The 13,133-nt window shown below is 43.1% G+C and overlaps 1 protein-coding gene across 2 annotated transcripts in view; it reads right to left on the bottom strand.

Annotated features, from left to right (window-relative positions):
* Window positions 1-322: 322 nt before the first annotated feature.
* The window catches only part of ubxn10 (UBX domain protein 10), a 28,938-nt gene continuing 16,127 nt past the window's right edge, over window positions 323-13,133 (bottom strand). For both annotated transcript variants that reach the window (XM_060851855.1, XM_060851856.1), the window contains exon 2: window positions 323-1,141. In XM_060851855.1, the coding sequence (XP_060707838.1) occupies window positions 323-1,126 (804 nt within the window). In that variant the 5' untranslated portion in view covers window positions 1,127-1,141. The remainder of the gene's footprint in view (window positions 1,142-13,133) is intronic.

Below are 13,133 nucleotides of genomic sequence, written 5' to 3' on the forward strand. Positions count from 1 at the left end.
CTTTGTTCTGCATTTGAAATTGTAATCAACCCGAGTTTTTTTTAAATTGGATTTCTCACTGCCTCAATGAATGCATAATCACTGTACACCATTATACCTGAAGAAAAGTCCCTAGAAAAGATTCAGATTGCAAAGTCATTCATTGTGTAACTTTTAACCATCCTTTTCATTAAAATGTGAGAAAAAACTATTCAAATCATAGAATGTGCTCTCTCAATTAAGTTCATGCTCAGGAATCTTTAGCAACTAAATGCAAACTGGACTTTGTTTCTATATCCTTCTTCATCTTGAATAGAAGGACGCAGTTTACATATGTTAAGTACTAATCGCCCTCATCTTGTAAGATACAAAGAACTGATTTATTTTGAATTCCACATTCCTCCAGTGTCTTTGACAGGTCACTAAAACTTCTCCTAGGTACGTCCATGGTTTCAACCACAGAGTTAGTATAGTTATTATTACTCTTCCATTCAGCCACAGATAGGATTGATTGTAATGTATCTGAAGGCCTGAAGCAGCGTTCAAATCTCTGGCCCGATGGGTATCTCACAGCAAGTCGCAATCTTGGCTCAGATTCTGATGGTTCATCAGGCAAAGTGACTAATGCATTCTGAGATACCTGTGTCTTTGAGGTTGCAGTGTCAGATTTAGAGAGTGGCTTCTTTTCTCTGCTTGATCTTAATTTTTGTTCAAGATCTGCATGCAGATCAAGTTTATTGGTTTGTTGTGCTATAGTTCTTATTCCACTGTCACTGGACTCTCTCCTTCCAATGGATGGTAAAACTCTGTACCTATTTAAGGATGAGGATGGCCGAGATGGAATTTGATGGAGAAGATTTGGAACATCCTCGTTGGTCACTTGAGTAATCCTGCTGGGAGGATGTAAAATCGAAGATGGAGGACTATTGCTTAGGTCACCAAAAGCAGACGGAACTGGAATGGGATATGAACAAGTTTCTGGACTCTGAATATAAGCAGAGCTGGGGCGACTACGACCTTTGGCAGATTTGGGCCTTGGAATATTCATGGTATTTGTGTTGGGTTTTAAAATTGGGTGTACAGGAAGATCAAAAGAAGAAATACGTTTGGACCCTGAGGGTGGCCTAGTTGGTTCCGCAGCTGCCATTTCATTCTTGGGTAACTGTAAAACAAAATACAAGAACATACTATGGATAATACAACTATTTAGTTCTTTACAATATTTAAATAGTCACATAGATGAAATTCAAAGCAAATGTACATTTTTGTAGGAGGGTGTGGCTGTGAGTGAGGCAGGTAGAGTTGCAACTGGTTCATGAGTATTGCTCCCTATGTGGATGGGAATGGGGAGTGCAGGGAGGATAAGCCAATTGACCGCAGCACTGTGGTGCAGGGAGCCATTCAAGTAGGGGGAGAAAAGAGAAATGTTGTAATTGGGGACAGTACAGTTAACGCATAAATACTGTTCTCTGCGATCAGGATTGAGAATCCCGAAGACTGGTGCTCGGGTTTGGGATATCTCATTTGGACTGCAGAGGAACCTGGACTGAAAGGGTAAAGATCCAGTGAACGTGGTCCACGTAAGTACCAATGACATAGATAAAACAAAGGAAAGGTTCTGCTAAGGAAGTATAAACAGCTGGAAGCCAAATTATAAAGCAGAACCAAAAAGGTAACAATACTGGATTATTACCTGAACCACGAGCTAGTTGGCACAGGGTCAATAAGGTTAAACAGGTAAACGCGTGGCTCAAAGATTGGTGTGGGGGAAATGGGTTTGAATTCATGGGACATTGGCAACAGTTACTGGGGAACAAGGGATCTGTTCCAATGGGACAGTCTTTATCTCCACCATGCTGGAACCAGAGTCCTAGCAAATCACATAAATAGGGCTGTAGACAGTGTTCCAAACTAAATGGCGGGGGGAGGTTTCAGTTATAGGGGAAATTAGAAAACCGGAATTAAAGGAGGAGATGAGATTGCAGAACTCAAGAGAGGTTATTAAAATCTCCAGCTCAGATGCAAATAGGACAGAGTGTATGGAAAGGGTTAGCAATCAAACTTCAAGCACACTGGGCAAACGAATGACGATGAGAAGAGGGACAATTAATACAGGACTGAAGGTGTTAAATCTGAATGCACGCAGTACAATGAACTTGTGATGTAGATCAAAACTGGCAGGCATGGCATGGTAGGCATCACGGAGATTTGACTGCAGGGGGATCAGGATTCGGAGCTGAATATTCAAGGATATACATCCCATTGAAAAGATTGGCAGGTGTTGGGGGGGGGGGGGTAACTTATTAGTAAGGTATAAAATGTAATCAATAGTAAGAAATAAAGTAGGGTCAGATGGTGCAGAATCTGTGTGGGTAGAATTAAGGAACCACAAAGGCGAAAAAACCATAGTTGAAGTTGCGTACAGGCCTCCAAATAGTAGTCAGGCGTTGGGGCATAAGATACACCAGGAAATAGAAAAAATGTGTAGGAAAGGCAAAGTTACAGTGAACATGAGGGATTTCAATATGCAGGTGGACTGGGAAAATCAGGTTGGTGGTGAATTGAAAGGAAAGGAAAGGAATTTTTGGAATGTCCCCGAGATGGCTTTTTGGAGTAGCTTGTGGTGAAGCTCACTAGGGAACAGGCAATACTGGGATTTAGTGTTGTGCAATGAGGCAGACTTGATAAGAACAAAGAAAATTACAGCACAGGAACAGATGCTTTGGCCTTCCAAACCTGTCACCTATTTTCCAAGGATCTATATCCCTCTGCTCCCTGCCCATTCAAGTATCTGTCTAGATACATCTTAAATGACGCTAAAGTGCCTGCCTCAACCACCTCCATTAGCAATGTGTTCCAGGCACCAACCACTCTCTGTGTAAAGAACTTTACATGCATATTTTCCTTAAACTTTTCCCCTCTCACCTTGAACCTGTGACCCCTAGTAATTGGAAAAAAGCTTCTTGCTCTCCATCCTGTCTATATCTCTCATGATTTTGTAGACATCAATCAGGTCCTCCCTCAACCTCCGTCTTTCTAATGAAAATATTCCCAATCTACTCAACCTCTCCTCACAGCTAGCGCCCTCCTATAGGACAATATCCTGTGAACCTCCTGTGCACCCTCTCCAAAGCATCCACATTCTTCTGGTAATTTGCAACCAGAACTCTATGCAGTAGTGGCTGAACCAAACTTCTATACAGCTGTCACATGATCTACTAACTCCTGTACTCAATATCCTGTCCGGTGAAGGAAAGCATGCTGTATGTCTTCTTGACCACGTTATTGACCTGCATTGCCATCTTCAGGGTACAATAAACCCGAACACCCAGATATCTCTGTACATCAATTTTCCCCAGAGCTTTTCATTTACTGTATAGTTCGCTCTAGAATTGGATCTTCCAAAATGCATTGCCCCGCATTTGCCTGGATTGAATGCCATCTGCCACTTCTCCACCCAACTCTCCAATCTATCTATCTTCTGCTGCATTCTCTGACAGTCCTTTCACTATGTGCTATTCCATCAATCTTAGTGTAAACTGCACTCTTGCTACTCAGACCATCTGTACCTTCCTCCAGATCATTTATGTGTATCATAAACAACAGTGGTCCCAGCACAAATCCTTGTGGAACAAATCACTGGTCACAGTTCTCCATTTTGAGAAACTCCCTTCCTCTATTACTGTTTCCTGTTGCCCAGCCATCTAGCTAGTACACCCTGGACTCCATGCGACTTCACTTTCTCCATCAGCCTACTATGGGAATCTTATCAAACGCCTTATTGAAGTCCATGTACATAACATCAAAACCCTACCCTCATCAATCAGCTTTGTCACTTCCTCAAAGGGAAGCTTAAGGTGAAGGAACCCTTAGGAAGCAGTGATCATAATATGATTGAATTTGTTCTGCAATTTGAGAGGGAGAAGATAGAATCAGAGATAACGGTATTACAGCTGAACAAAGGCAACTAGAGCAGCATGAGGGAGGAGCTGGATAGAGTTGACTGGGAGAGTAGCCCAGCAGGAAAGACAGTGGAACAGCAATGGCAGGAGTTTCTGGGAGTAATTCAGGAGATACAGCAGAGATACATCCTGAGGAAAAAGAAGCATGGTACAGGGAGGATGAGGCAACCATGGCTGACTATGAAAGTCAGGGATAGCATCAAAGCAAAACAGAAAGCATATAATGTGGCAAAGGGCAGTGACAAACCAAAGATTGGGAAGTTTACAAAGACCCACCAGAGGGCAACAAAAAAAAGAGTGAGAAGATGAAATATGAAGGTGAGCTAGCCAGTAATATAAATAAACGAAGAGTGTAAGAGTTTCTTTAGATATACAAAGTGCAAAACAGGCAAAAGAGGACATTGGGCAACTGGAAAATGACGCTGGAGAGATAGTAATGGAGGAGAGTGAGGACTGCAGATGCTGGAGATCAGAGCTGAAAAATGTGTTGCTGGTAAAGCGCAGCAGGTCAGACAGCGTCAAAGGAGCAGGAGAATTGACGTTTTGGGCATAAGCCCTTCTTCAGGTAGAAGTGGGGAACAAGGAAATGGCTGAGGAACTGAATAATTTCTTCATGTCAGTTTTCACAGTGGAAGATTTGGGTAATATCCCAAAAATTCAAGAGAGTGAGATGGCAGAGCATATTTGGTAGCCACCACCAAGCAGAAGGTGCTAGAAAAACTGAATGGCCTTAATGTGGATAAATCACCTGGACCAGATGGACTACATCCCAGAATTCTAAGGAAGATAGCTGAAGAGATTGCTAAGGTGTTAATGGGGATCTTTCAGGAATTGCTAGAATCCGGAGGAGTCCCAGAGGACTGGAAAATTGCCAAAGTCACATCCCTGTTTAAAAAGGGAGTAAGACAAAAGACAGAAAACTACAAACCGATTAGCCTAATCTCGGTCATGGGTAAGATCCTGGAATCCATTGTGAAGGATGAGATTTCTGAATACTTGGAAGTGTACAAATTCAGGGCAAATTCAGCATAGTTTCATTAAGGAAAGGTCATGCCTTACGAATCTGTTAGAAGTCATTGAGGAAATAACAAGCAGGTTCACTCAGGAGAGCCAATGGATGTTATCTACCTGGACTTCAAGTAGGCCTTTGACATGGTGCTGCACAGGAGGCTACTGCGTAAGATAAGGGTACATGGTGTCAGAGTCGAACAGTGTGGAGTTGGAAAAGCACAGCTGGTCAGGCAGCTTCCGAGTAGCAGGAGAAACAATGTTTCGGGCATAAGCCCCTCATCAGGGATGAGGCTTAGGAGCCAAGAGGGCTGAGAGATAAATGGGAGAGGGTGGGGCTAAGGGGAAGGTAGCTGTGAAAAATGGGAGAGGGGTGGGGCTGAAAATGATAGGTCAGAAAGGAGATTGGAGCAGATAGGTGGGAAGGAAGATGGACAAGTAGGACCATTCAAGAGGGTGGTGCCAAGTTGGAAGGTTGGGACTGAGATAAAGTAGAGGAGGGGAAATGGGGAAACTGGTGAAATCCACATTGATCTAGTGTGGTTGGAAGGTCCCAAGGTGGAAGATGAGATATTCTTCTTCCAGACAGCAGGAATGGAGAAGGGTTTGGCAATGGAGAAGGCCCAGGACCTGCATGTCCTTGGCAGAGTGGAAAGGGGAGTTAATGTGTTAGCCACAAGGCGGTGGGGTTGGTTAGTGCAGGAGTCCCAGAGCTGTCCTCTAAGATGATCCACAAGTTAGCGTCTGTCTCCCCAATACCAAGGAGACCACATCGAGTGCAATGGAGGCAGTAGATGATGTGTGTGGAAGTACAGGTAAATTTCTGACAGATGTGGAATGATCCTTTGAGGCCTTGTATGGAAGTGAGGCTGGAGATGCAGTCTTTGAAGAAGGAGGTCATCTGGAATGTTCTATGGTGGAACCATTCCTCCTGGGAGCAAATGCTTGGGAGGTGGAGGAATTGGCAATAAGGGATATTGTCTTTACGGGGGTGGGGTGGGAGGAGATGTAGTCCAGGTAGCTATGGGAGTCTGTGATTTGTAGTGGATGTCTATGTTGAGTCAGTCGCTGGAAATGGAGATGGAGAGGTCGAGGAAGGAGAGGAAGGTGTCTGAGATGGTTCAGGTGAAGTTGAAGTTGGGGTAGAAAGTGTTAATGAAGTTGATGAACTGTTCAACTTCCTTTTGGGAGCACGAGGTAGCACTGATACAATCATTGATGTAGCAGAGGAAAAGGTGGGAAATGGTACCGGTGTAGTTGTGGAAGATGAACTGTTCCACGTACCTGACGAAGAAGCAGGCATAGCTGGGGCCCATGCAAATGCCCATGGCTAACCCTTTGGTCTGGAGGTAGTGGGAGGATTGGAAGGAGAAGTTGTTGAGGGTGAGGACCAGTTCAGCCAGTCGAATGAGCATGTCAGTGGAAGGGTACTGGTTGGGTCAGCGGGAGAGGAAGAAATGGATGGCTTGGAGGCCTTCATCATGGTAGACAGACATGTACAGGGACTAGATGTCCATGGTGAAGATAAGGCATTGGGGGCTGGAGAAACAAAAATCATGAAGGGGATGGAGGGCTTGGGTGGTGTCCCAAATGTAGGTTGGGAGTTCCTGTACTAAGAGGACAAGAAAGTGTCAAGGTATGCAGAGATGAGTTCGAAAGGGCAAGAGTAGGCTGAAACAATGGGTCAGTCAGGTTTGTGGATTTTGGGTAGGACATAGAATCAGGTAGTACAGGGTTCCCGGACTATGAGGTTGGAGTCTGTGGAAGGAGATCCTCAGAGATGAGGAGGTTATGAATGGTCTGGGAGTTGATGGTTTGGTGATGGGAGATGAGGTCATGGTTGAGGGAGGTGGCAGGAGGAAGTGACCGTAGATTGGTGCCTGGCTTTAGTGGTATAGAGGTCTGTGCGCCAAATTACCACTGTACTCCAAAAAGCTTAACATATGAGAAACATTGGGTTTATACTCTATGGAGTTCAGAAGGATGAGAGAGGAACTAATTGAAACATAGTAGATGTTAGGAAGATGTTTCCATTGGTAGGAGAGATTAGGATCCAGGGCATAGCCTGAGAGTAAATGGAAGACCTTTTAGAACAGATATACGGAGAAACTTCTTCAGCCAGAGAGTGGTGAATCTGGGGAATTCATTGCCACAGAAGGCTGTGGAGGCCAGGTCATTGAGTATATTTAAGACAGAGATAGGTAGGTTCTTGAGTATCATGGGGATCAAAGGTTACGGTGAGAAAGCAGGAGAATGGGGATGAGCAACTTATAGCCACGATTGAATGGCGGAGCAGACTCAGTGGGATGAATGGCTTAATTTCTGCTCCTATGTCTTATGGTCTTAGAATTTACCATGTTATATTGCATATCATTTTAAAGGGAAGTAAAACTAGACAGACCCAGGGGTGTTCAATCAAAAGCTTTTGAAATGGCAGCACTAGATAAAAAAAGATGGAATTCCATCAAAAGAAGTTTTGCAAATAGAGGCAAAGATTTGATGGGCTTAATGGTCTCCACTTTTGCTGAACCATTCTATAATTCTATGATTGCAATGTACTTAATTCAAATCAATTATGTTTAAAATATTGACTATTGTATACAGGGATATTAAGGTTCTGAAATTGTTAAATTGAAATTCGTAATTCATATTTGAAGACTAGCATTTCTAGCTATAAGATACTCATTATTGAGACTAAACGGTTTCAACGATTGTGTCATGCTTGATCTTGCAATGAGGTTCTAACCACCTATCTGTCATCACTAAGTCTGCTTATTTCCACCTTGCTAACGTTGTTTGGCTCCAACTCTGCCTCAGCTAATCAACTCCTGAGACAATCATCCACATTTCTTGTTTTGATAATTCCAATGAACTCCTGGTCAGCATCCTAACTTCCACCGTCAACAAAATAAAGCTCATCCAAACCTCTGACCTCAATATCCAAACTCACACTAAATTTTATTGACTCATCACTCTTTCCCAGCTAATGTACACACTGGCTCAGAGTTAAGGAATGCCTCAATTTTAATATTTACATTCCTGTTTCAAATTTTTTCATGATCCTTCCCTATCTCTATAAACTTCTCGAGCCCAAAACTCTTCCAGATCGGAAGATGGATCATTGGACCCGAAATATTAATTCTGCTTTCTCTCCACAGATGCTACCAGAACTACTGAGCTTTTCTAGCAATCTCTGTTGTTGTTTCTGCAACCCGAAGAAACCTCACACCCAAAGATTAAGTGAAATATCTGTTAGGTTATTGTATAATATGTGGTTAGAATTTAGTATGGTTTTGGACAAGCAACTTAGAGCTTCAATTTTAACATAGTGATTTATAAATTGGAATAAAAATAACTGTGAAAGTCACTGAATTATCACAAATGTGACTAGTTTACTAATAACTGTCAGGAATAGGAAGCAATGCTGGTCTATGTGACTCTAGAGCTACACTACATGATTGATTCTCATTATCATTTATAACAACATGTTCCAAATTGCCTGTTTCTATCTTGTACCCGGAGAAAAATAAAACAATTGCATACTTCTTTGGAAGGGGAGGTGATGACCTGGTAGCATTATCTCAGTACCAAAGAAAGACATGCAACATGCCTTAATCAAGGGGATCAAGGGTTATGGGGAGAAAGCAGGAGAATGGGGTTGAGAAGTTTATTGGCCATGATTGAATGGCAGAGCAGACTCGATGGGCTGATTGGCCGAAATTATGCTTCTATGTCTTATGGTCTTAATGACTACTGCCCATTGACTCTGACCCCCATAATCATAAAGTGCTTCAAGAGGCTGGTCATGGCCTACATATACTCTAACCTCCCAGCATGCCTTGATCTCCTGCAGTTTGCTGACCGATGTAATGGGTCTGCAGCGGATGCCATTTCCCTCACCCTGTGCTTTTCCCTGGAACATTTGGATAACAAGGAAACCTACATCAGACTCCTTTTCATTGACTACAACTCTGTCTTCAATGTCATAATCCCCTACAGACTAATCTCAAAATTCTGAGACCTTAATCTTGGCTCTACTCTATGCAACTAGATTCTCAACTTCCTGACCCACAGATCGCAATCATTGAAGACAGAAAACTACATCTCCTCCACGATAACCCTAACACTGGAACCCCCTGCCCAAAGATGCATCCTCATCCCCCTTACTGCACACTCTGCACACCCACGGCTATGTAGCCAAACTCTGAACGAACGTCATTTACAAGTTTGCTGACAATACCAACTGTGGTCGGACGAACATCAAACAATAATGAGTCAGAATACAGAAAGCAGATGGAGGGATTGGTGTCATGATGCAATGATAACAAACTCTCTCTCAATGTCATCAAAATAAAAAAGCTGATCATTGACTTCAGGGAGAAAGGAGGAGGACACACTCCTATCTACATCAACAGAGCTGAGGTGGAGAGGGTTGATAGGATGATGATAAACAACAACCTGTCCTGGATTTATCATGTAGATGCAACAATCAAGAAGGCACAACCAAGCCTCATCTTTCTCAGGTGGCTTAGGAAATCTTGCATTTCCATAAGGCCTCCGAAAGGTCCAGAGATGTAGACGAAAGGATTGAAAAGCTGATTCTGGATAAGAGCGAAAGTAATAGGATAGTTGTTATGGGGAACTTTTAACTTTCCAAATGTTGACTGGAAACACTATAATTCGAGTACTTTACTTGGGTCAGTTTTTGTCCAATGTGTGCAGGAGGATTTCCTGACACAGTATGTGGACAGGCCAACAAGAGGCAAAGCCACATTCAATTTGATACTGGATAATGAACTAGGCAGCTGTTAGATTTGGAAGTAGGTGAGCACTTTGGTGATAGTGACCACAGTTTGGTTACATTTAATTTAGCGATGGAAAGGAATAGGTATATACTGCAGGGGCAAGAGTTACAACTGGGGGAAATGCAATTATGTGCCAATTGAGCTCATTAACCTTTAGGGTTTTCTTTGATCCTACCTGCCAAGACTCTAACTATTAGCCCAGTTCTAATCTCATTAGTCAGAAGGAAATAGGTCTGGGTGGGTTATTCTTCGAAGGGTCGGTGTGGACTGGTTGGGCTGAAGGGCCTGTTTCCACACTGTAGGGAATCTAGTCTAATCTACTTTGCATTCCTGTTACTCCTTCCAAATCGAATCACCTCATACTTTTCCCCATTAAACTCCATTTGTCACCTTTCAGCCCAGCTCTGAAGTTTACCTGTAACCTACAACAACCTTCGGCACTATCCACAATTCTACCAACCTTTGTGTCATCCATAAATTTACCACCCCATCCTTCTTCACCCTCATCCAGGTTTTATAAAAAATGGCATTTATAAAAATGACCCAAAAGCAGTGGCCCCAAAACAGATCCTTGTGGGACAACACTAGTAAATGAACTCCAGGATGAACATTTCCCATCAACCACCGCCCTCTGTCTTCTTTCAGCTAGCCAATTGCTTATCCAAACTGCTAAATCAGTCACAATCCCATATCTCCATATTTTGTGCAATAGCCTACCATGGGGAACCTTGTCAAACGCCTTACTGAAGTCCACTTTATCCACATTCATCTTCTCAAAGAACTCAATAAAGTTTGTGAGGCTTAACCTACCCATCACAAACCCGTGTTGAAAATCCCTAATCTCTTATTACCTTTTCCAACACCTTACCCACAACCGAACTAAAGCTCACTGGTCTATAATTACCAGGGTTGTCTCTACTCCCCTTCTTGAACAAGGGAACAACATTTGCAATCCTCCAGTCTTCTGGCACTATTCCTATAGATAATGACGACATAAAGATCAAAGCCAAAGGCTTTGTAATCTCCTCCCAAACTTCCCAGAGAATCCTGTGGTTAAATCCCATCCAGTCATAGAGTCATTGATATGTACAACACAAAACACAGACCCTTCTGTCCAACTTATCCATGCCAACCAGCCATCCTAACTCAATCTAATCCCACCTGCCAGCACCTCCAAACCCTTCCTATTCGTATACCCATCCAGATGCCTTTTAAATCTTGCAATTGTACTGGCCTCCACCACTTCCTCTGGCAGCTTATTCCATACATGTACCACTCTCTGCGTGAAAAAGTTGCCCCTTAAGTCTCTTTTATATCTTTCCTCTCTCACCCTAAACCTAAGCCCTCTCGCCTAGACTCCCTCTATGCCAGGCAAAAAACTTTATCTATTTATCCTATCCATGCCCCTCATGATTTTATAAACCTGTACAAAGTCACCCCTCAGCCTCCGACGTTCCAGAGAAGACAGCCCCAGCCTATTTTACTTATCCTTATAGCTCAAATCCTCCAACCCTGGCAACAATATTGTCAATCTTTTCTGAACCCTTTCAAGTTTCACAACATCTTTCCGATAGGATGGAGACCAAAACTGCATGTATTGTTCCAAAAGTAGCCTAACCAATGTCCTATATAGCCACAACATGACCTCCCAACTCCAGTACTCAATACCTTGACCAATTAAGGAAAGCATACCAAACGCCTCTTTCACTATCCTATCAACCTGCGACTCTACTTTCAAGGTGCTATGAACCTGCACTACAAGGTCTCTTTGTTCAGCCCAGAGAAAAATAGAAAAATCTATTTTCACATTTTCCAGTATTTCTAACACCTTCTCCTCGTGAACCTCAATCTTATCTAGTCTAGTAACCTGTACCTCAGTATTTCATCGACAATATTTTCTTTTTCCAATGTGAATGCTGGCAAAAGATATTCATTTAGCGCTTCCCTATATCCTCTGACTCCACGCACAATTTCCCACTGCTACTCTTGGTTGGCCCTAATTTTACTCTAGTCATTCTTTTATTCCTGATATACTGATATACTGGTTTTCTTTGATTCTATCTGCCAATGACATCATGTCCCCTCCTGGTTGTTCTTAGCTCTCTCTTTAGGTCTTTCCTGGCCAACTTGTAACTCTCAACTGCCCTAACTGAGATTTCACGTCTCATCCTAACATACGCCTTCTTCTTCCTCTTGACAAGAGATTCAATTCTCCAGTAAACCACGGATCCCTCGGTTGAAAACTTTCTCCCTGCCTGACAGGTACACACTTATCATGGACACGCAGCTGTTCCTTGAACAAGCGCTACGTTTCAATTGCGCCCATCCCGTGCAGTTTCCTTCCTCGTCCTATGCATCCTAAATCTTGCCGAATGGCATCATAATTGCCTTTCCCCCAGCTATAACACCTGCCCTGCAGTATATACCTATCCCTTTCCATCGCTAAAGTAAACATAATGGAATTGTGGTAACTATCATCAAAGTGCTCACCTACCTCCAAATCAAATACCTGGCCCGGTTCATCACCCAGTACCAAATCCAATGTGGCCTCTCCTAAATAAAGAAGAACAAAGCCTTGGGTGACTGTCTGTGTGGAGTTTGCACATTCTCCCCGTTTCTGCGTGGGGTTCCTCCCACAGTCCAAAGATGTGCAGGTCAAGTGAATTGGCCATGCTAAATTGTCCATAGTGTTAGGTGCTTTAGTCAGAAGGAAAATCAGTCTGGGTGGGTTTCTCTTTGGAGGGTCAGCGTGAAGTTGTTGGGCCGAAGGGCCTGTTTCCACACTGTAGGTAATCTAATCTAAAAAAAATAAAATTTACAGCCCAGGAACAGGCCCTTCGGCCCTCCAAGCCTGAGCAGATCCAAATCCACTGTCTAAACCCATCACCCAATTCCTAAGCATTTGTATCCCTCTACTCCCCACCTACTCATGCACCTGTCCAGATGTATCTTAAATGAATCTACCATGCCTACCTCTACTACCACTGCTGGCAACGCATTCCAGGCACCTACCACCCTCTGTGTGAAGTACTTGCCGCGTGTATCCCCCTTAAACTGTTCACCTCTCACCTTGAACACATGACCTCTCATTATTAAATCCTTCATCCTGGGAAATAGCTTATCTCTATCTACCTCGTCTATACCCTTCATGATTTTATAGACCTCAATCAGGCCCCCCATCAATCTCCTTTTTTCTAATGAAAACAATTCTAACCTACTCAACCTCTCTTCATAGCTAGCATCTTCTATACCAGGCAAAATCCTCATAAACCTTCTCTGCAACCTCTTCAAAGTGTGGTGACCAGAACCGTACACAGTATTCTAAATGCAGCCAAACCAATGTCTTGTACAAGTTTAACATGACCTGCCAGTTCATATT

This window comes from Hemiscyllium ocellatum, chromosome 37, assembly GCF_020745735.1.
Source record: "Hemiscyllium ocellatum isolate sHemOce1 chromosome 37, sHemOce1.pat.X.cur, whole genome shotgun sequence".
NCBI classification, from domain to species: domain Eukaryota; kingdom Metazoa; phylum Chordata; class Chondrichthyes; order Orectolobiformes; family Hemiscylliidae; genus Hemiscyllium; species Hemiscyllium ocellatum.